The 23,390-nt window shown below is 36.5% G+C and overlaps 1 protein-coding gene across 6 annotated transcripts in view; it reads right to left on the bottom strand.

Moving 5' to 3' along the window:
* The window catches only part of MAPK8 (mitogen-activated protein kinase 8), a 46,335-nt gene that overhangs the window by 3,977 nt on the left and 18,968 nt on the right, over nt 1–23,390 (bottom strand). For 3 of the 6 annotated variants that reach the window (XM_026850958.1, XM_026850954.1, XM_026850959.1), the window contains exons 2-9: nt 18,557–18,723; nt 15,796–15,925; nt 14,500–14,558; nt 14,245–14,383; nt 9,350–9,515; nt 4,378–4,449; nt 2,257–2,439; nt 1,321–1,445 (exon numbers count right to left, since the gene is read on the bottom strand). In XM_026850958.1, the coding sequence (XP_026706759.1) occupies nt 1,321–1,445; nt 2,257–2,439; nt 4,378–4,449; nt 9,350–9,515; nt 14,245–14,383; nt 14,500–14,558; nt 15,796–15,925; nt 18,557–18,678 (996 nt within the window). In that variant the 5' untranslated portion in view covers nt 18,679–18,723. Of the gene's footprint in view, nt 1–1,320; nt 1,446–2,256; nt 2,440–2,466; nt 2,982–4,377; nt 4,450–4,803; nt 4,876–9,349; nt 9,516–14,244; nt 14,384–14,499; nt 14,559–15,795; nt 15,926–18,556; nt 18,724–22,600; nt 22,688–23,390 lie in introns of those variants that run through there. The other 3 variants (XM_026850956.1, XM_026850955.1, XM_026850960.1) reach the window with 3 other exon arrangements.

Raw genomic sequence — 23,390 nt, 5'->3', positions numbered from 1 at the left:
ATATAAAAATGAAATAAATGAAAAATTAATGTAAGCACTCAGAATATTAACCCAATTTAAATTACTGTATTTACATGGTCATATATTCTCTCATATTTGGGCTTGGCCTATTTTCTAGATGCTGCTACATGTTTTAAAGTTCTTCTGATTAACAGATTTGCTTACATTACTGTAATAATTAAAATAGAAACTGAACAGTCTGTTAGAAGAGCTCCTAAGTGCAGCAGTCTCCAGCCTAAGCAGCCCTTTCTACCTACTTACTATTAATTACTAAGTTTTCTCTCTAACTGTTATAGATCAGCAGAATTCTAATGGCACCATTTACAACAAGCATCTTTTTCTATTCTTAGTGGGCCATCACCAAATACCTTTCTTCTAAAAAACCTACACTTTTCTCATAAGCTGAAATTGTCCAGAAATTAATTTTTTAAGAAAAAATTTCAATTAATCCCTTTGTTCATTAGTGTTAATAATTGAAAGCTTAAGATTTTGAACTCAGATATTGCTGAAACACTTATTTTCTAGTTCAAGAGTACTATCAATTGCTACAAGTAATGAAAATATTTCTTTCACCCAGGAGTGAATACCTCAGAGTCCTATCAAGAGCAACCAAACCACACTGGAACAACTGAAATTCAATAAATTAGAAGCCTATATAAAAGATTTCAGGTGCATTGCTACATGTCCAGGAGATAACATTGGATTATACATGAACACACACAGAGATACAGGTACTTCAGTTTGTGCCAATTCATAATACTATTTCTAAAAAACATGTCTACTGATGTTAATAAAAATTATTATAGCTCAATTAAGCTTCTAATGAAATATGCAGATCATGCAGTGTGGTGGTTTAAGCCCTGCCGGACCGGAGAGCACGTTGCCATTGCTCCTCCCCCACCCTCAGCTGGTCAGGCTGGCAGTGAGGCACAAACCCCGGGTTAAAATAAGAAGAAATTTAATACAACAGTGTGATAAACAATCTGAACAACAACAGTGGCAATGATAACAACAATAAACAGCAATAACAGTGAACAAGACAAAAGATATACAGAGAAATACCGCAAATGGTCAGGGAACAGCTTCCTGCCACCAAGCCCACCAAAGAGAAAGTAAAAAAGGTTCCAGCCTGGACCTGTCAGCATGGTATGAAAAACCCATCTGGAGATCCCTTCCCCCTCTCTCTCTGCTAGGGAAACTTAACTCTATCCTAGCTGAACCAGGACATGCAATAATCTTTCAAGCAGTTATATCAGGCATCACCACAAGTTTCCTTTAGTACTGTAGCTTCCTAATCAGAGACTTAAAAACAGAACTTACAGCTTCTGCTTCTGATGGATCATACCAAACATTGATGTATGGGTGCTGCAGGGCTTCATCCACAGAGATTCTTTTAGAAGCATCTATAACCAACATTTTTGATAACAAATCTCTTGCTTGACTTGCTGTAAAAGTGAATTTTTTTATTTAGCCTAGTGTCATATAGTGTATATAATACAGTATTTCAAAGCTCATAAAGAGAGGAGACCTGGAATACACAGTTTTAGTATCTGTGCAACCCTCACAGGGTTTGGGGTTTAGGAAAATGGTCCATTTGATGGAAAAAAAACCTGAAGAGAACACCACAGGTGGGAAAGGGGTTGGACATGTTTCACCATATATTTTCAGCATACAGTACCCTTTTGTGTGACATCCTTTGGCAGTACAACCTTGTCTGGAATAGCAGTGGACAAGCACCTACTACTCCTCTCATACAGTTTCAAGGGAAAAAAACTGTCATGTACTGTTAGTCACAAAAAATAAGGTGAGTCTGTGACTCCACTGACTAGGTGACTTTTAGAACCAGTAAATTATTTCAGTAACAACAGGGTATCTCTGTATTATGAATATAAAAACCTTTATTTTCATCCCTAGAGAAAGAAGATATGCTCTGCCTACACAACTTCTATTCCACCTTCCCCCCACTCTTCTCTAAATCATGTTGGCATCTGCCATGAAGAGGAATATATATATATATATATATATATATATATATATATATATTTACTTTCCTTTATAAAGATATCTCCAGAATAGGAGCTGTTTCAGAGATGAGAAAGCGGAGGTAAGCATATGCCAGCATGTTAATCCATTCCCATGTTATAAATACTGTACTGGGATTATTTTTATAATGAACAAAACCAAGACAGATTTATGTTCAGTAAATGACAGTTTTAAAATTTCCAAGATATACAACACACAGAAGATAAACCTTACCTTTAAGCTTATTGTGTTCAGAGTCAGCTGGGAAAAGGACATCTGGAAAGAGTTTTTCAAAACTATATCCAGCATATTTAGGTCTGTTCTCCACATAAGTTCGGACTGTAGGCTGTAATTTCTTCATAAATTCAGGGCATGGTGTTCCTAGCTGCTCTATAACTTTATTCCACTGATCAATATCTAAGGTTATGCAGCTAAGAAAAACGCTGTGCTAATTTTCAGCTAAAAAGTTATGTTAAAACCACATGAAATAACCGAGAGAAAACACAGAAAATTATAATAAAATATCAAGTTCACCATCATTAATTAGGACTACCTTCTTAGAGAAAACTGAAACAAAGCAAGACTATGATAATGTAGTCAAGGCAACATGTATTTTACTCAAAATTGTAATTAACTGGCAAAGGATATACTTCTGAGAAACAGAGAAAATTAAAAGACTCACAAAATGTATTAAACAAATAAAAGTGTTTGGGTTCTGGAGAAGAACTCACTTCCTAATCTGAACATGTATTCACAGTAGTCAAGCTACTACACATTACCAAGGCATTCATGAGAATTACCCCATGTGGATGCTTTATCCTTCATTCTCATCTTGATACCTCACTCAGTCCTGGACTCGCCCAAGTTAGTGGTCTCTAACGACATGCAACACTGAACACCAGTGGGCATACAAAATATTGAAACCTTGGCCCACACAGGTTAATGACAATTTTGTCAGACTTGAATACATAAGTTAAAGAGTTTCAAGGACACATAACATAATTGAAAATTTTACATAAGGTAAAGGGGGGAGATTGACCAGTTCACAGCAGAAGAATTTAGTATCTGTTACTGAACAGGAAAACCCCAAAAACGTTTGGCTCATGAATTCCTAGTTGCAGATGGTTAGATACTGGGAGAGAGCTCAGGTAAAATTTTATGTATACTTATCTCACTCATACATTCTCCCAATTTTCTCTTTTTGCCTACTGCCAGAGACTGGACACTGGGTTACCTAAACCTTCAGCTGGATGTAGCAGGCCCCTCTTATGTTCTTAAAACTTAACAGCAGGCCTTTACATAAGGATTTTCAAGTTCTACAGTACTTCAGTACAGGTCTTGAAACAAAAGTATTTACACTGTATGGCACTGAGCCTAAACTGAAAAGCCATGCTAGCAAGCCAGATGCACAAAGCTAAACATGGTACAGCTCATGCAATGACAGAGCTGTCTGAAAGTAAGGATGCCCTGGAGCTCCTCATGGTGCCTCAAAATCTTCACCCAATCTTCACCCCTAAACAGTACTATATCAATTATTAAAGAGTAATCTGCAGCAAAAGCAGGAAAGATTTCTGAAATCTAAAAAACTGGAGTGTAACTACAAATAAACAAGTAAGATCCACTAATTTTAGCAATGATCCAGAGGTTTCAAGCTCTGTTTGTTTGGAGCAGTCCCTCTGTCTGAAGTACTGTTCACAGGACAACCGATACAGATGCCACCAAGTCATACAGGGAATAGAAAGACACAAATGCCAGATATTTCTGAAAGCTGTTTGCAGGATCATTTCTGCATACAAAAAATATAAAAATACAGAGTGTAACTAATGAACCTGGTTAGGATTTTTTTGTAAATATTTCCTATAAAATGTAAAAGAATAGCAACTGCTAACATGCTCAGGTACTAAACAAGATTGTAAGTTATTACATAAAAATTATATCCAAAGCAAAAGCCAATGCATGTGAAAAAGTAAAACACCACCTAAAGAAAAAAAAAACAAACCTGTCTTAAATGTGACAACACCCAAAAGCAATGGATAGACACTCTATCAAATTGGAAAAAGAAAAGAGAGGGGGAAAAAGCCTGTTTGCCCAAGTGGTATTTTGTTCATCTTGCTTAGTATTAATCTCTAAAGACATCCATACACATTAATACTGTGTTGTGGTTTTGCTTTAAATGGTATAACTGTAGACATTTTTGCAGCTTCCTGGAACCAAAATAATGAACTTGAGAACTGTATTTTGAAAAGGCAGTTTAAAACCAGTATTTTAAAAATTAGAACCACCTTAATCTGGACTATATTGCTGCAGTACCTTTTGACTTTTTACAACTACATCCTAGGCCAAAGGTAAGGATACGATCTGTACCAGGAAATAAAACACCACCTTTGATCATTTCTCCCATGATGCACCCAACTGACCAAATGTCAACTGAAAACAAAATGCAATGACATTAACATAAAAGATAGTTATTAAAATAAAGTAAATAAAAATATCTAGACACACACACACACACATATGATGTGACTATAAAAAGCGTGTGTAATGAAAATGAGTGAAGGTGAATGTATGCTAACTACAGGACCAGCAGAGACTATGTCCTACTGCTAGGTGCAGCCTGAATATAAATGAAGTTCTTAATTTTTTTTAAGCGTATCATAAGAAAAATCCATGTTCATTTAATAAAAAAAAAAATTGTACAATATGCATTTTCATGACACAACATCAATAAAAAGGTTAATCACTTCCTAACTAATTCAACCTGCTGCAGCAGCACAAGGATACAGTCCCTTCCTGGAAAGAGGATTTTGTGGCAAACCATTTCGCCCATAATGCACCCCACAGACCATAAATCCACTATGTTTGTAGCACAAAAAAGAAGGAAAAGCAAAGCAAACAGTCATTTAAAATTAAAAGAAGCATAATATGACTGCATCCTATAAACTGCAGAGACAGCACAGGAAGAGTAGCAAGTCTTTGTATTAATCAATGAAAACACTTTAAAATACACCATATATAAGGATTAGCTTTTAACTGTCTCAAATACAAGGCAGAAAAACATCCTTTTGTTTAACACGGTGCTAGAGCAAGAGCTACATAGGGAAAGAGAGAGAGAAATACACACGAATCAAGTAAAGTCCTCCTCCAAGATTCGAGGCTTGCAAAGCTACCTCTGCCAATAGACCAGATTGGAGCACAAAAGGTATCTTTATTTCTTAAAAGTAATTCTTCTGCAATTGTAGGAATAATTTTAAAAGTAACAAAGTAAACTGACTTTTAAAAATATTGCTTATCTAAACAGTTTATACTTTTAGGAGAAGTAACTGGTTATTATACAGGAATTACAGTCTGCCATCAAGTATTTCCTGAAAGTCAGATTACCATGCATCTCTCCCTCTCTTTAAATAAAAGGCAAACACAATCAGTAAAAGATCACTTAGAATTTTAGAGGATCAGTTAATGACAATATTAGTATGTTCCTAAAAGATTTTCAGTTAAAATTATTTGTTTAAAAATATTTCTCCACTTATGCTGAAATTAAATCTTATACAAAAGAAAAACTCATAAGCAAATTTTTCTGGTATGAAATACACATTTTCTACATGACCTTAAATCATTCAGAGGACATACTCAAAGATGCACAAGTTTTTTACAGGTATGCCAGTTTCTTTTCTGGTTGCTTTCAGAGATATTGTTAACTCTGTATATAAAAATCCTCTTGAAGTCATAATAATGAAATTCTATTATTATGAATACTTTTATGTCAAACATGACACTGGAATTTCAATTAAGCGGATAAGAAGGGGATTTAAATAAGAACAATTGTATATTAAAAATCACATGTAAAAGTTCTGAAGGAGCTCAACAATGTCAAGCAAACAACGTTGCTTCTTATTGAAAATATTCCTTCCTCCTTATTTATAAGTTCCTCTAAAATAGTATCTAAATCATATGATAGGAGATCATAGTTGTACATATTAATAGGTCAAAATTAAGGGCCTGGTTCATTTAAAAAATGATTGTCAACATTTTATGATTAGTAGTGTTTTTTCTTTAAAAATTCTTTTCAAATATTTAAGAAAAGCACATATTCTTTAACTTAGATATCCAAAGATTTGAAGCCAAGTTTTGCATTTGACTTTTAAAATAAAATTGTGAATGTTGACTTTTTCACCTGCAAAATAATCAGCTGCCATCACAAACCAAAATATATCCAAATCTGTTCTAATTAGTTTGTGTCCAACATGATAAAAATGACACCCATAATTACATGAAGTAGTCTGGGATGAGAAATAATGTGAGTCAATGACTTATCTTCATGCCTCAGACAACAAATTACTTCAGAGATGAAGAAAACCACTCAAAAACATTCTTCTGATCACCCTACAAAACCAAACTTGTGATATTTCGGTGTGTCCCTTTCATTAATCACACAAAACCTATCTATTTATAGGTCTCTAACTTCTTCATGAATCTACACTAATTTGTACATGGGGGACTACTCCTGTGAACACTTCTATAGACTGAGTAAAATATCATTACAGATTTGAAAAATCTTTTTAAAAATCTACTGCTTGTCATACAGAGTGTATTTTATTCTTAAAAACCCTGTTTGGAGTGAACTTAATATTTCCTATAATTCTAAGAGGAAAAAACACCAAGTGAAAATGAAGTTCCAACCCAGTGCACAAATTAGGAAACCTAAAAGTAGTTGTTTCAGGGGGTTTGGGGCTTTCCTTGCTTTTCAGTGATTCCTTCCTGATAATCATGCACATAACTGCACATAAACCTAAATATGTTAAGGTATGTGTGCATGAACAGTTTTGGTGTCCTTCACTTCTGAATTTCTTGAGTTTGCAAGGCCTGGTTTCTTTAATGGAATATACCCGAAGGTGCTTTATCTCCTTCAGTATGAAAACCTATGTAGAATTCAACTCTATAAACAGTTTGTCTGAGATCTCTGCTAGTTTTAAAACAATTAAAGTTTTCCTATGTGTTATATAGTACCAAAAGAATACTACTCTGCAGTATGTATCTCAGTCATCAAAACATACTGCAATCCTCCCACATAAGTTCACGTAAGTTCAGCAGGGCACTGAAATGGCATAAAGCTTCCAGATGTTCCTGTTCAATTAAACTAAATACTAATGTTAACCATTAGTTAGCTGACAATTTTCAATATTCAGCTCTAAAATAAGTAAGTTAACTTTTAATGGGCTTAAAGGGCCAAAATAGGCATCAATGCAAACAGGTGAGGATCCTGGACAGCCCATGGTCCTTACTATAATCACAACCTTGATACCTGCCTCCCCCACCTCTGCAGTCCTGCCTCCGTGTCAAGGAAGCTCCACAATGAGGAACTGATCAAGTGGTGATTTAGAAGAGTAACAGTTTATGTAGATAGTCTTTTAATGACAACAGTACATATGTCTTCTGACTCAGCTAGCCCACAGATTTACTTTTACATTCTTCAAAAAGTGTGATTGTCAACACAACAACCATGTATTTGGCTTTGGGAAGACATGATAGTTTTTCACATGAAAGTAAATTTTTATATATGTTCTGCTGCACAACACAATTCATGCTTGCTTAAGAAGCAGGATTGTCACTAGCATGACAGGGTGCTCTAAAACACAACCTGTTTAACTCCAATAATAACCTAAGCAACGTTTTAGTGGAAAGAATGTTTCACCCTTTTGCAGCTCAAAATTACTTAAGAAAAAAAAAATGTTATCTGGGGAACCTAAGTCAGAAAACTTGTGACTTCCACTGTATCAATTCCTTCTGTAATGCTGCTGCATGACTCAGACTACAGCTTTAGGTTCTTTTATCTAGTGTCTCTTAACTGGTCAGTGTAAAGTCTGGTGGGGAAAAAAAAGGAAGACAAACTTAAATATATGCTTTCTACAAAACTTTAGCAGTTAAAAAAATAACTTTAAGCTTGCTCCACTCAACCTCTGACTTCTAAATTATGGGAAAAACATCACATCATGAAGGTCATCTGAAGGAATGTACATCCTCTCATGCACACTAATGATCCGGAAAGAGACATAAACCACAGCCTTGCAAAAAAGATCTATTCTCATTCCTTTGAGCTGGCTTCTTTCATTGTCAGCACCAATAAAAGTTACTCTTCTTGGCTTTCACAAATCACAACAAAAATCAACTCTCTGTGCACATAGCAGCTATCGCTTATACACAACCTGAAGTCACTTGCTGTAATGGTATGCAGTTGCCAGACAAGTTTGCAGACTATATTAAGAATTCTGAAAAGCAGAGCAAGCCCCAGTTGTGTCAGCAACCTGAGGAGCCATGCCTCACACATCACCAGCAAACAGCTAACAATCTCAAGCACCATGGCATCTCATGGGCCTTACTGGAGGACTAATCAATAGAGAGTTTAAAATACCTTCAGCAATGGTGACCTCTGTGCACTGTGCCTGCCTGAAGTGGAAACACCAGGTGAGCTGAACTGACCACAGTGACAGCAGATCAATGAAATGGCAGCAGAACTGGGGCCACTACAACAGATTTTCAGGAATGACATGTTACTTTGGTTTCCTGAAGGATACTGCAATTCAGGAAATGCAATGTACTTGATCATGTGTTTTCCTCAAATACTGTATCCTTTCCTTATTTTTTTGTAGAAGATACTGAGCGAAGGGCCACAGAGCAAGTATGAAGAGGAAAATATATGCAAGCAGAGGGAGAAAGTAAACAAATTTCCTTGGAATTTGTCATAGACCTCAAAGAATCTATGATCCTTCATGACAGTACTTTCTGCATTGTCTCCTCATGTGTATTATTGAATTTTTCTTCAGCAACATTAAGAACTTAGTGTGACAGGTTTAAAGTAGGCTGGTTTTAATAAAAAGTAATGCCACAGTAGGTAGTTTTAACTTGTTTCTTCCTTAGTAGCCTTTAAGATCCCTACATCTGGAAGTGCTACAGTGAATATAGCTTTTTAAACATTAAATTTAGGACACTAAATTTACTGATGGATTACAACTTACATCCTCGTCAGGAATAAAGTTATATCAAAGTACATAACACATATTAAGAAAATATATTTCTAGTTCTTCCTGTATGAAACTTCATCTACCAACCAAGTTTTTTTAAAAAAACAAGGCCCTCAATTTCTTCTCCTATTAAATGCAAACATTTCTAATGGGTTGAGTTGAATAAAAGAACTGGTGTATCTAGAATCTGCATTTTAGTCACAAGGCTAATTTATAAAATTTCTGCAGCTTGAAAAAAACATTAACATGTAAAATGTGGTGTGCCAAACAAAAAAATAAAGCTATGCCAAAGAAAGACTATATTTGCTGACCGTTTTCTTTGTATCCCATCCCTAGGATGACCTCTGGTGCTCTGTAGTAACGAGTCACTACATAAGGCGTCATCATAAAACTAGTTCCTGCAGTTCTGGCCAGTCCAAAGTCAAGAATCTTCAAAGTGCAGTCTGACTTTACTACTATATTACTGGGCTTTAAATCCTTTAAAAAGAAACATGATATATAACTGCTAAGATAAGCACAAAGTACTCTCTGGTTCACATTTTTAAAAGATAATACTGCTAACATTAAACCCCACATATACAACTACGTTACTGCTATAACTGCAGTTTCTTTTCCCCTTGCATTAATTCATGTGCATTCAGCAGACTACAGAATTAATTCCCCTATTGTGCTTGTAGATTTATATAGTAATTAAAGAAGGAAAATACAACCAGCATTACAAGTTATGTTAGCAATGTCTGAAATAAATTGAGGTTAGTAGGAAATGTTAGCTCTGAGTAAAGGTCTAGATACTGCTCACTGTTATTACTACTATGCAGAACATACATAACATGACAATTGCTGACATCTTTGATGCAATAATCATCTCGATATGAGAATTATTAAAATTATAACATGAATGTAAAACCCTTTGCTAGTTGAGGCTGTATTACCTCTTTTGAACCAATGCAGTTGTTTCTCTGAACAGGAAGGAAATCCCCAGGCTCATACAGATTAGGTTTCCCATTTAGGATTTGGGTTTATACTAATTTTGGTAACCAAACCCAAAAGCACACCATTGAAAAAGTGCCAGAAATTAACACAATAATTAAATTGGAGTGGAAATTGCCCTGATACAGCTTCAGATCATGTTATTTAGAAACTTCATAACTGTATTTGAACCTTAAAACCACACTGACAATATTGGCTTTACAACTTTTATTTATACATACACTACAGAGGCATACTTGGTTGTTATCTCAGGGAGATCTTACACACATCTGAATGTCACAAAGAAAATATTACAGAGTAACTTCAGAGTAACTTTGTCATCATAAAACCACTCACAGCACACAGGCCAACATAGATAAGGCCTGGATCTTTCTGCCTACACTCTACTAAGATTGAGAGAAAAATCTGATGTGGCAGAGGACTCCAGCATTTGAGCTGCAGGGATTTGATAAGCAGCACTATCTTCCACTGTTTCATAAGACTTAAAAGTGGCTATCTGCAAGATATATGTAGTTTTCATATGTACTTGCATGGCTTTCAGCGAACTCCTCAGAAAGCTAAGAAAACTGCATTAAAGACAGAGAGGAAAAACCACAAAAAAGAGTTCTAGAACAACAGAATTTTAATGGCTCAAGTCCTGCATAGTTACATATTCACACATGCACTTCCAAATCACACACACAAAGCCTCTGCAGACAACTCTGGTTTGAAAGATTATCAAATGCCATGAATGAATTAAGTATCATAAGGCATTCCAGCTATTTAATTTGCATGTTTCAGATTCTGCTACAATCCTGTTTATTCTTGCACACTTCTATTATTTGGAGGATGTTCACTGCAGAATCTCAGGTGCATGCTCATAGTATTAACTATACTCATTCTCCCCAAAGCTGCAGGATTAACACTGAAAACATTAAGAGATTTCCCTTTGCAAGGGACAAAAAGCAAAAACTTACAGAGTAATGTCAATCTGAACATCATGTAATTGTCATGAAGCCTAGGAACAAGTTGTAATTTGGAATACAGAACTGTCCTTCAAAATGATGGAGGTGAGAGTTGACTTACACTGCATCCAAATATACCTCTTATGTTTTAAATAAACTCGTTGAGTTGACTCAAAAGCTCCTGTAAGACTCATCAAGTTAGTTAGGCTGTATAAATATATCCAGAACCTATAGCAGAAGATACCTAGCCTAACCTTGAAAATGTAAAATGTCAGCGCCTAAAAATCAGAGATTATTCATGGCTGTCTCCGCATTAACCAGTCGGGAGAGGCGTCTCCCTTTTCCCTTTTAAAAGAAAGATTTGTGTGAAGGGCTTCCATAATTAGGCACCTTTGTTAAGTGCTCAAAATCAAGCAGAATACAATCTTTCAGAGCTTCCATGCAAGACTAATGAGACACTTTGCGTCCTTCAGCAAGTCAGTGAGGCACAACTCTGCAATGCTGATCATTCATCCTCCTCAGGCTGTGAAATATAAATGAATGTGTACTTCTACGCTTGCTGGAAACTCCATCTCTGCAAAATGTTTTGAACACAATAATGTTCATTTGCCAACATCTGTTACAAGCCAGTGTACAGCTTTAGTCAAATCTTTACTGAGATCAAATCTTTATCCACTGATATGGCATTTAACTACGCCCCCTACAACTTTGAAGTGAAATGGTCTCAAACTCTTTGTGTTTGACCTCTGCCTTGTTCCGTGACTGTAGTTTGCTATGAGAAAACCCCTTATTTCTATGGCAGGCAGTATCCAGTGTTACAGGCACATATACAGATTGTTGTAATTTCAGTCATTCTGCCAGCTTTGAAATAGTTACTGAGATGCTGAGATTATCGCAGCAGTATTAGAAGCTGAAGAACACAATTAAAAACCATGTGAAACTACCAACAACAAAAAAACCTTAAAGCTTTAGAAGACACTGAAGAAGTACACTAGATGCATAGCTAGAATGCTTCACAGGCAGCCACAGTCCTGCAGACTACCTTTAAGGAGTAACTAGTTTCGACAAAGTAATTAGCTTTAGACATGACAGACAGTGGTCCTGAAAGCCCAGAAGAGTGGTACAAAGGGTTACTATTGCAGCTACCTGGTCCATATGAGCTAATGTCCCCTTTCAAGCATGTCCTCTTTGTCTTCTGAGGTTTTGTTTAACGTGTTCCACAGAGAAACAGGATTTTGATACTTTACACCTTGAACTATAGAGGCATAATGCAGACAGCAGGTAAGGCAGGCAAACGTTTTGCCTGACATACTTAATCTTCTAAGAAAATCTGAGAAGCTGTCAGCTGAAAATCTACCATGAAGCCCTGCAAGTGAAATCTATCTGCCCATGTCCTTCAAAAGCATTCATGCATACATGTTACTATTTACATAGCAATTGTATCTATAGTCTTTTTGGAATAGGTTACCCCTGCACTTCATATTACTGCACAATATGAAGCATTTCAAAGATTTCATCTGTACAGAGGTAGGATCTATCCTCAAAGCTGTTTTCACTCCTGCCTAACAACTACCTGCGTAGTAACTTCTTTTCTCTAAACGTATGACTTTTACAGGCTCAGTGGTTTCATGCCCACATTATAGGAGTACAAACCACCCTTGAAGCACGTGAAGTTTTAGAAGCTCCCTCCTGCCTGTGCTAAGATCTACAGGAAGAGATACTCTTACATTACCTACTCTAGCACATCCATACAATATGTAGTTTTCAAAAAATAAAGACCTATGAAAACCCACACCGTTAAGCTTGCATAGCTAAATACTGAAGAGACCAGAAAATGTGAAGCTGCATGAAAAACCATTATTTCACCCCACAGGCACATGCATTAGGACACAAAGGGCTGCATAATATGTCATATGCAATATAATATCACAACTGTGGGACGTGAAGTAACCTAGTTTTGCCTAGTATTCCCAGAATTATGCAAGAAGCCCACCAATCTGTCTTAACTCCCACAGGCAGACCAAGAAGCACAGGGTGCAATGCCTGGTTGCAGGTGATGTTTCTACCTACCTTCCCTTGCCCATCTCTTTCAAACACAACAAGCAGTTCAAGGTAAACTGCACACAAGAAGGAAGCCTTCACCTTTCCCCTCTGAGCTCCTCACTGGAACAATTCAGCTGATGAGTACTAGAGCTAGCTGACCAAAGGGATGCAGTGTCTGGCCACTCAAACCATATTCTCTATTCAAACATTTGTTCCAGTGCCCTTATCAGAAGAACAGCACACTGAATGGGAGTGTCATATTGCCAGATCCAGTTAGTGGACCATTCAAAACACTGGTCACAAGAGGTGAACTACTGAACGGAACAAGCATCCTAATAGCAATTCCTGTGGTAACACTCAGAATTGCCATTTGTGATTTGCTTTGCTCTGTACATCATCCATGAGGAACTGTGTAGTACTTAAAGTATCACACATGAATAAGTTTAATTATATCTTCTGCATCATTTCAGAAATTAAGACTTTAAAAACTCTAAAAAAACTACAGTGAAAAATGTAGCACTGTAGAAATACAAGCTTACAATTTCCCCAAATAGCAGAGATTATATCTGAAAAGCCATAAGTAGACAATCTCAAGCAACCTTTACAGTACATACAAATATATATGAGATGTTCAACTTGAACAGGCAACCTGAAATTCACAATTTCTTGACTGGATTGCAACAGACACATATTTAAAAAGTAATAGTCAGTATTGCCTGTGGACTGTCTGAATGCTCTGTGACACACAGGTGTATGAAGGTTCCACTGACAGGCCTTTATCATCATCTGTTTATCTGGAGATTTCAGATACTTATTCATTACTCTGCTAGGAGAAGAGCAAAATAAATGGGCAGTTCTTTTGAAAGATGGGATTTCAGGTTTGGTTACCAAAACAATAAAGGCAGAGACACTTTCAGATATTCTTTCCTGCCATGACTACTAAAATAGAACATTACATAAAATTAGATGAAGTAATGTAACTTACTGCAAAAATCTTTATTTGCTCTCTGCAGATTATTATCATATCATTCAAACACTCAAAAGTTTCATTCCAGAATTACAGTGGAAAAAGCTAAGTGTGTGATGATCTCCTTTCAGCTTTTACTCTCTGCTTATGAGACAGGATATGGATCACCCTCTGTGCTCCTATTACTGAATTTTTTCTGCCTTTTCAATACTCAAGACAAAACCAGGTGCAATGCAAAATATATACAGTTAAATTCACTTACCCGATGTATAATTCCAGCTGAATGCAGATGTTTGATACCACACAGCATTTGATAAAGAAGATAGGACATTCGTTCATGGTCTAGCTCCATCTGAATCACTTGGCAGAGATTTGCATCCATGAGCTCCATCACTATGTAGCTTATGGAAAAAAAAAAATAAATCAGGTAATACTGCCATTTTATTGTATTCTTTCCCTTGTTCATCTTTCTGCGTAAATATTTTTAAAATTAATTCTCAGTTCAAATCAGACTTACACATCTTGAAATTCTTCCAGGGATTTTTGTGGTGTAAACACATTCAATAGGCCGATTATCTGTAGAAAGGGGGAGAGAAAGTATAATTGTACCATAGCAATAGCAAAGTTGCAAAGTCAACATTTCAAAAATGATACCCAGTATTCTGATGCAAACCTCCTGGTACACACTGAAGCTCAAGATGCTCAGTGGCTCAACCAAGTCTAAAATGGTGTAATAGATACTAATGATTTCAGGATTATTTTTCCTCCACAAATCACAAACTAAAACCACTCTGTGTGTATTAGCAAGTCGATATTCAAAGCTTAAAACGTAAGGGAGTTAGTCAGTCTCACCCTGCCTCCTACTTTCAGTTTGAAGAGATGGTAATATTTTTATTGCATGTGAGGAAAAATAAAAGTAAAAACTGACATAAGACTACCTAAGAGATACCATTTTGCCATTTACAGAGGTGAAGCAACACATGAAAAACATTTTCTTGGAGCTGCTTTAGGACATTTCCCAGTTGCTAAGAATGGATGGCATGTGCAGAAACAGATCAAGCTACTACTCTTGAAGAGTCAGACAGGCTTGCAATAGTTTATCAATATACAATTTATGCCATTAGGTAAAAATTCTTTCAGAGAATCCATATATAAACCATCTTTGTCTTAGAAAAAATACAAAATTTTCCCAAGTAGCTAAAAGACAGAGGAAGTCTTCTATGACTCCCTCCTTCCCTAGCAGCCAGAGGAAATTTTATCTTGCTAAAGGAGAACTAAGAGGGAAGGTGAGGAAGACTGCATACAGTTGTCTCTGAAGGAAGAAAATGGCCAATAACAGCTCTGATAAATTTATCTCTTATTCTCTCCCCATTTCTGTGATCTGGTCTTCTCCACAGCTTCTTAAGCATCAGACAGTTCCTGTTGTCACACCACAACACTCCTAACTCATTCATGCACCAGGAAAAAAAAAATTACTATGGCCTTTTCTCTCCTATTTCTCTAGCAGCAGCAACAGAAACAAGAATGCACTTACCACTGACGGTATTCTTATTTGCCAGCTGTTTGTAAAATGTAGCAATGTAAGTGACCCCCTTCCTGAGTTTGAAGGGGCTATTTAAAGACTGGCCAGGTATTAGAACTAGTCAATCATACCGCTTCTGTAAGATCCTTCTGCCCTGATCATGAAGATACAAACATACATGAAACCTTTACAATCTACAGAGGATGCCATCCTCTGAAGTCACTTCTTAGATGTACAAAGAATTACCTTCTGGTTAATTCTTTAACATTTAAAGCACAACACTGCACTCACATTTTTGTGATTAACACACTTCATAAGAACAAGCTCTCTGTAGGCTCTTTTAGCATGGGTTTGGTTCTGAAACGGTCGGCTTAATTTCTTGATTGCAACATTTCTTTCAAGGATGGCATCATAAGCTGCACTGTAATTAAAAATAACATTATTACATTCAGTGTCAAGAACATTTAAGCTGTGGCATTTGCCACCCTTTTCATATACCTTATATCATGTCTGTAGATAAACCAGATCTCCAGTATTATTCAGCTTTAGGAAGTATAATAGCAACGTGCTCTTGTATGCTGAGCGATTCAAAACTTAGAAATATTTGCCAGCTTCATAGTATTAACACTTGACAACCTCCACAAAATGATGCAGGAACTCTGCTTCCTAAAATGTCTTACTAAAGATACTGAGTTCTTGCCACTCGCTGGCACCCAAGAATAGACAGCCTAAAAGATCCAACACATTTCAAACATAAAAAGCACATCAATTTTATGTAAAAACTTCACACTGAAAGAAAGGGAGAGAGTGGAAAACTAGGTTATGTAAAGGTCCCATGCACTTATGCAGCTGCTTAATATCCTCATGTCAATGAGAGCATCAATGTCAAAATGAAACAAAAAATAAACATTAGGGAAGCTTTAACATCTTGATGTCACTGGCTTTTACTTGGTAGAAAGAAAGAGTAACATTTTGTTTGCAGACTAATGCCAAGATTGTCATATGATTCAGTGACACAGGCTGTTTAACTGATGAAGACTGTTAACTGGGGACAACTCCCATACGTATCACATTTCCATGACAGGAAGGCATGGATTTTGTTTCCTATAAGAGGTAATACAACAGCTGACTACCATGCAGACTCAGGAAATATTTGTCAGTTACTAAAAAAGCCTCAGCAGGAAAAATAGTGTTTTCTTGTCTCTTATCAAGAATGGTACTCAAACCTAATGAAGAATATCATCAGTAAATGGTCAGCATCTACTAAGTCAAGCCAGCTACTTCAAAAAAAGCATGCTGTCTACATAGTATGTAGGCTTGAATAATATTTTTTTTTTCCCCCATGTCAAAACCTCTAGTCACTATTGAAGAAAAAATAGCAACGGTATATACTGATAATTCTCTTTGGTTTACATTTTCCACTATCTGGAATTTCACCCGCCTACCCACAAGATAAGAAATATTTTATGAAAGAGCAGCAAAGAGGCGGTAGGAAAGATTGCCAACATAGGAGTCCTGTACCAGTATTTAAACTTCTGCATCCCCAGTACACAACAGTAGCCTTAGAGCCTGTTTCAGTATTACATATGGTTGAGCCTTTAGGCCATCTATGTAGTACTTCTCCGAATCAAGTTGGATCAGGTTTTTTTAAATAAAGCAATCAAGCTAACAGAAAATCCAACCCAAATCACAAGAAAATTTAACCACATGAGCAATCCAGTCCTTCTCAGGGTAATCAGAATAGTTTAACTAAAAAAGCTTCATTTAACACTAGCAGCAATTACAGAATGACACATAATTATAGGGTCACAGTTTTCGGACCTGAGGTCTAGGAGGGGCAGTAAATTTGAAAACCAGGCAGTAACACATGACTGGGAATCAGAGAGTAATAACATCTAAAGCTTTTGTAGGCATTTCTGTAGCAACTAAACAAACTCAAACAACTGTGTATGCCCTCATTATATTAATACAAACTCAAACAAAATTCAGATCAGTTTTCCTGCTGCTGCTACCTACAGACCAAATAATCTTAATGTCAGAAGTTACCATTTTAAAAACAACTTTCTAGAGTACTGGCCTTCAAGTTTTCATTTGCACTAAGCACACTGTTTATTATTAACCCAGATAAAACACATAGATGAATTCAAAACTCACCCGCACCACACTTTCTCTAAACACCAATCAAGACGAGATCAAGGCAGTAAAGAGGTTACAGGGAAAAGTGTTTGAGAAGATTATGCTTTTCCCTACCTTCTTCGTCCTTAATGTTTCTTTTGTATTTTTATGTCCCTGGTTAGTGTCTTAAGAGTTACAATAAACTGAAAAACCTGCAAGTTCCTGTGCCATCTACACCCTTCTCTAGAACATCCAAAAACCTTGCAAGAAGCTTAAACCAATATTTATCTTTGGGGCAATATCACTGCACAGGAAACAGTGCCTACAAGCAGCTAGGTGTCACCAACCTTAAATCAGACACTCTTCAGTCCACACATCAGAGCTCTTATTCAAAGAATTATATTGTCAACTCATATTTTCCTAAACTGCATTAGATATTTACATATTATAATGACAGTCAGCATCACAAATGCTCACTAACCACTATCAGGAACTACTTAGATTATGAAACTAAGAGAAACAGGACCCTAACAAACCATTTCAAGAAAGAAAAGCATTTACAAGCAGCAAATATTATACAGAGTATTTCTGGCTTTTGTTTCACTGTAAGCAGTGTGGTTTAGGATTAGGATTAGTTTCTTTATCCAGGTTCCCCACTCCACTCTGCTCCCCCTTCCTCTCCCCACCCCATTAATTTATAGGACTCAGCACAGCTGGCTGAATTTGCACAGAAGGGCATCAGTTCAGAAGCAGGAAAGGACACAGGTCAAAAAGCAACAGCCCTTGCTGAGGAGAAACAGCCAACCATTACTATTGCTGTTTTGCACGTAAAAGGTAATTCTCCACACTCCTACTCAGTGACATACAACAGTTAAAGGACTCAGAAAATTCTATTAAGGAAACCCAAAAATGCATTTATGTTTTACAGAAACCTTACCATACTATCCCTTGTGCTCCTGATCCTATTGGTTTTAAGTTTTGATACCGTTTCAATACAGTGAAAGTAGAGTCTCCAATTTCAACACTGTAGAAATTGTTGTCACGCTTGCTTCGGCTCATGATGGCAACTTAGATAGATCACTTCATCCAAATTTTGCTTCTGGCCTATAAAGACATAAAATTTGAAAAAACTAAGATTTTACAACTGTATATAATCCGACAAAAGGCAAAATTCTTTATAACAGGCAGAAGACACTTCCAAGTAAGTCTCATATGCAAATGTATGTTATTTTTAATGTCTTCCAGAATGAGATGGCATGTCTCTGAAATGTTTTATTTTTAGCAATGATCCTAAGATAGGATTCTAGAAGGGCAAAAATAATAGAAAACCAAAGGTGAATGGATGGTACCAAGTATTTCAGATGGCAGTGACAGAAGGCAAAAGTCAGGAAGCTACATGTCATTCAGAAAGCTCAGAGAGTGCTGCCATCCCTTCACATGCACACATGCAGCAAGGGAGCAGAGTTTGGACCAGACACTCCAGAGGTCCCTTAGAACCTAAATTGTTACATAACCCTGCAAATACAAGAGTGTCAAAATATCAGTAAGTCCTCCAGACATTGCAATCATCAAAATACTCTTGTCCACAACCACCAGGAATACCTATCGCTGTTGTGGAAGCACATACAGTCAATTTCTGGCCTTGTCAGAGATCTCGCATAGTAGCTCCTCTGAATAAAAGCAATAATCAGGGAGAGAACAAGGGTAAGAAGAAAGGATGTATATTCCACCAAAACCCTCTCATATTAAAAAAAGAAAGGCAACATCTCAATGCACATCTCCACATGAGAAAATAACAGAACTGCATGGTGGCTTTTACTGTATCATTTCCTGTCTCTGACATTAACTGGGCACTTTTAATGTTCTCTTTACATGGGTTTTGGGTGCAGCTGTAATGGATGTCTAGTAGTGCAAATTCCTGTTTGACTAGAAGCAATTTCTCCATTTCTTCAAGAGCAACAGCATGCTGTATTCCTTTGTTACTCACTTCAGAAACTTTTTCTCATATTATTAAACATCCCCAAACAGATTCTTAGCTTCCAGATGCCATGACACTATACATCTGTTACATTTTAAACAAGCTTTGAAAATGCAGACAGTGCAAATATGGCCTCCACAAATAATCACAACGGTTGTACAAGTAAAATTCTTTTAAGAATCTGTAAGCTTACCAGATTCCACATTCAACTAGTTAACCTGCATTCCACTCTGAAGTTCTTAAAAGGACACATTTTTAACTATTCGATATATTATAAACTAAAAATGCACTATCTGAATTGGCACTTACCTCAAAAGAAACATCTACTAAACAAGCCCCTTTTCCTAAATACCGTCAAAAAAATGAGCCTCTGTCTCAAAGACTTAACTAAAGGAGCTTGTATTAGTGTATTAGCAATATTGTTAGTAGCTTCCTTCTCCAGTTTATAGGGGAGGCATAACTGGACAAGAATGCTTGCCTAGCACAAGGAAAATTGTATACAAGCTGGGGATTCAGACTGTAAATGGTAGCTCTGTGGGGTGGAGGCAGGCTTACTGGAGGCAGCCCAAAAGCCTAATTTCTTAGCAATACACAACATTGTCCCCAGCTCTTTCTTTCCTAACCCTTTTATGACTACATCCTTGGACTCTGACTCTTTCTCAACACTTTTTTCACAGATGTACTCACACAAAAGTTGTGGAATAAATACAACCAACAAATACATAATGACAAAAAAATAGCCTGAATCATAAAATTTGTTGTGGAAAGTAAACCAAATTTTTGAAAATCAGAAAACAAAGAATGAAGACAATATTTCACACAGTCTTACATCTGTTCATCATCAGCTGAGGAAGAAAACTACTGAGTTTATCCACTAAAATGGTATTAAGTGACATTAAACAATGCAGGATTAGCCAGAAGAGCTTAGTAGATAGAGCTCTGCTGTTTGGTATCAGCATGAAGATAATTAAAGTTTAATACTTCACTTTGGATAATTCCTCGGAAACAAATGCAGGAAGGACAACTCGTCTCCATTCATGGTTTTCAGACGAATGTTGACACCTTCCCATTTAAAGGTCAATACTTTGAATAGCCAAAGCCAAGTGTTTAACTGAAATTGCTTTCAATTTCGTAAACTCCACAGGTTCAAAGGATGAAAAAAAAAGCAAGTATTGTTTAAGAGAAAGACCCTGAGAGACAGTATATCTTAGAAAATAATTCCTTTATATTAACAGATTTTACATGTATACCACATATGGTGGTATTACCAATCAAATTTTATTTCCTTAAAGCTTTGGCATTTGCTATATGTTCAATACTGTAAAATATGCTTGGCAAATATGTACTGGGAAACTTGTATTTACTAACCGTTTTATAATTCATAATAGTATTTTAGCATATGGCAGCACATAAAAGAAATCCTTGCTTATTTTTACCAAGGTAAAAAAAAAAAGAATTCTGTGTGCAGTCTTTCTGTAATAATGCTTTCACTGCTTTCTGAATATATTTGCAGTCACCTAGGTGACTCTACTCCAAAGATAAATGAAAAGAAAAATAAACCACTTGTACACTAAGTTTAAACTTCATAATTGAAAAGTCCACACTCTGGACTACTACAGTAGCTATGATGATCCTAAAAAAATCAAGTTCGTAACAAGTTTTGGTATGTAAATTCTCTCTTTCACTTTAGCCAGCAGCTGTGTGATGGATAGAGGAGATTCCCCAGGAAGTATTAAGCTCTCATGGTCCATCGCCCTGCACTCTGCAGGTGCCTCCTGAAACAAAGCTGACAAGGAAGACGGGAAACATACCCACTGGCCAAAGAGACAGAAAAAATGAAGGTCAGTTTTGCCTATAAAGCAAATAGACAGATTCCAGCTTCAGTCATGCAGGAGGCCAGTTCAGCACCAGCCCACCATCTTACCCATTCTAGGCTATCTCCCCTCCTTCCACAACCTTTGGTTTTGCCCCTTCCACTCTCTCCCTGTGCATGAGGAAAAGAAAGCTCACTTCTCTCAAAAAGCTGTGTCTTCACCTACCTTTCCATACCCATGGAGACTACCAGGCTTATCTAAAGAAGGTATGTCTAACTAGGCTTTTTCAAGCATTAGGGATGATTTTGCTCCCCAAGCTTGAAACCACTTAGAGCCAAGTTTGGGTTTTTTTGTGTTTTTTTTTTTGTTTGTGGGGGGTTTTTTTGTTTGTTTGTTTTTTTCCACTGGACTGCCTAGAGAAAAGGAAACATCTCCAACATCTTCTTCAGCTGTGAAAGCTAGAAGATGTTGGTAGCTATGAAAAGAATTTTAAGAGAAACTACCCTAACATAGATTTCCAAAGCAAAATATTGTATATACACTGTATCACTATTCGGAGCATTTTAAGTTACAGTTAGAAAATTTTTTTAAAAAGAATCTTCTAAACTCTCTAGTTCCAACAATTATCACATTCCTATCTTAATTCCACAAAAATTACAAACTCCTGCTGTCAATGATCTAATTATAATTGGTTACTTAAAAAAGAATGAGCTAAGTGTTTGAGGGACATGATTCAGTGACAGTCAGATATAATTAAATGTGCTTCTACCTTGTTAAAAAATTCACTAACTAATGTCAGCCGTGATGCTTAAAACTTAAAATAAAAAAACCTGAAACAACCAAAACTAAACAAAACCCCCAATTAGTAAAGAATAAAGGAATAAAATGGAAAAAAAGTAATATTTTAAAAGGCTTCCCCTGCTACTTGAGTCTTTAAAATCTTGTTAAAAAACATGCCATACATTGCATCAGAATAATACCGAACAGCCTACAATGCACTGTATCTTTCTAGTGACAGCTGAAAAACCTCAGCCTTCTAGTTGTTGGTGTATCTAACTCTTTACAAAATAAATTACAAGAAAGCTTCAGTGAATGCTTCCCTCTTAGTCATGAAACTTGTTAAGTAACTCTTCCCTATAACAGATGTTCTTATAATAGCTGTGGGTATTTTGTAAGAGATCTGACCTACCTGTACCGTGACTTAAACACACCACTGCTACTTTGACCTGTACGTCACTAGCCTTGCAAGACTGTGAAAATTGGAAGTTTCTCAGACTCCCAAGAAACTAAGTCAGGGTGTAATGCGCAAGTGAAAACAGTCAAAACACCAAAGAAAAACAAATACAACTAGGAAATTGTATGAACTTCAATATACATTTGCATACAGCAACTCTGGAGCACAAATCCAAATTTAATGTTACATCTTTAAAGACTAGTATATATAGTGTCTTATATCCCAATGTGCACAAAAAAAAAAAAAAGGTCTACTTTGGATTAGGGATATTCTTGTTTACCATTACAAGAGTACTGACAATCAACAGTTCAAAACATGAGAAGGATGATGATACCAAACAGGTTAGCTAAATACATACATTAGTCTGTTGCCCAACTGACTTAGAAAAAAGCCTGAAAAATCTTCATGTAGCTAAACATGCTTGAGCACATAAAACCAGCATGACAGTAGTTGGTTACCTTCCCATTATCTGTGAGGTTTGTTCCCATAAACTTCACATGAGATTGAAGTCTAGGCTTATAACAGTGGCTGAAGAAGAGAAAGAATTCAAAGCACCCCAGAACAATAGACAGAATAGAAAAATGCTATCAATTAAACAGTGATCGCAAGAAAGAAGAGCAAATAAATAAGGAGAGAAAGGTATCCTGGAGTGAAGAATGAGGAGTATCTCCACTTGCATCTAAACCGTCATTGCTTTTTCTGCAGCCCCATGTGCTGTTCATCAAAAATTACCAGCCTCTTCTAT

This window comes from Athene cunicularia (assembly GCF_003259725.1).
Source record: "Athene cunicularia isolate RWA chromosome 6 unlocalized genomic scaffold, athCun1 chr6_part1, whole genome shotgun sequence".
Lineage (NCBI taxonomy): Eukaryota > Metazoa > Chordata > Aves > Strigiformes > Strigidae > Athene > Athene cunicularia.
Note: the sequence above shows the minus strand (reverse complement) of the source record. Positions and strands in the feature narration are given on the sequence as shown.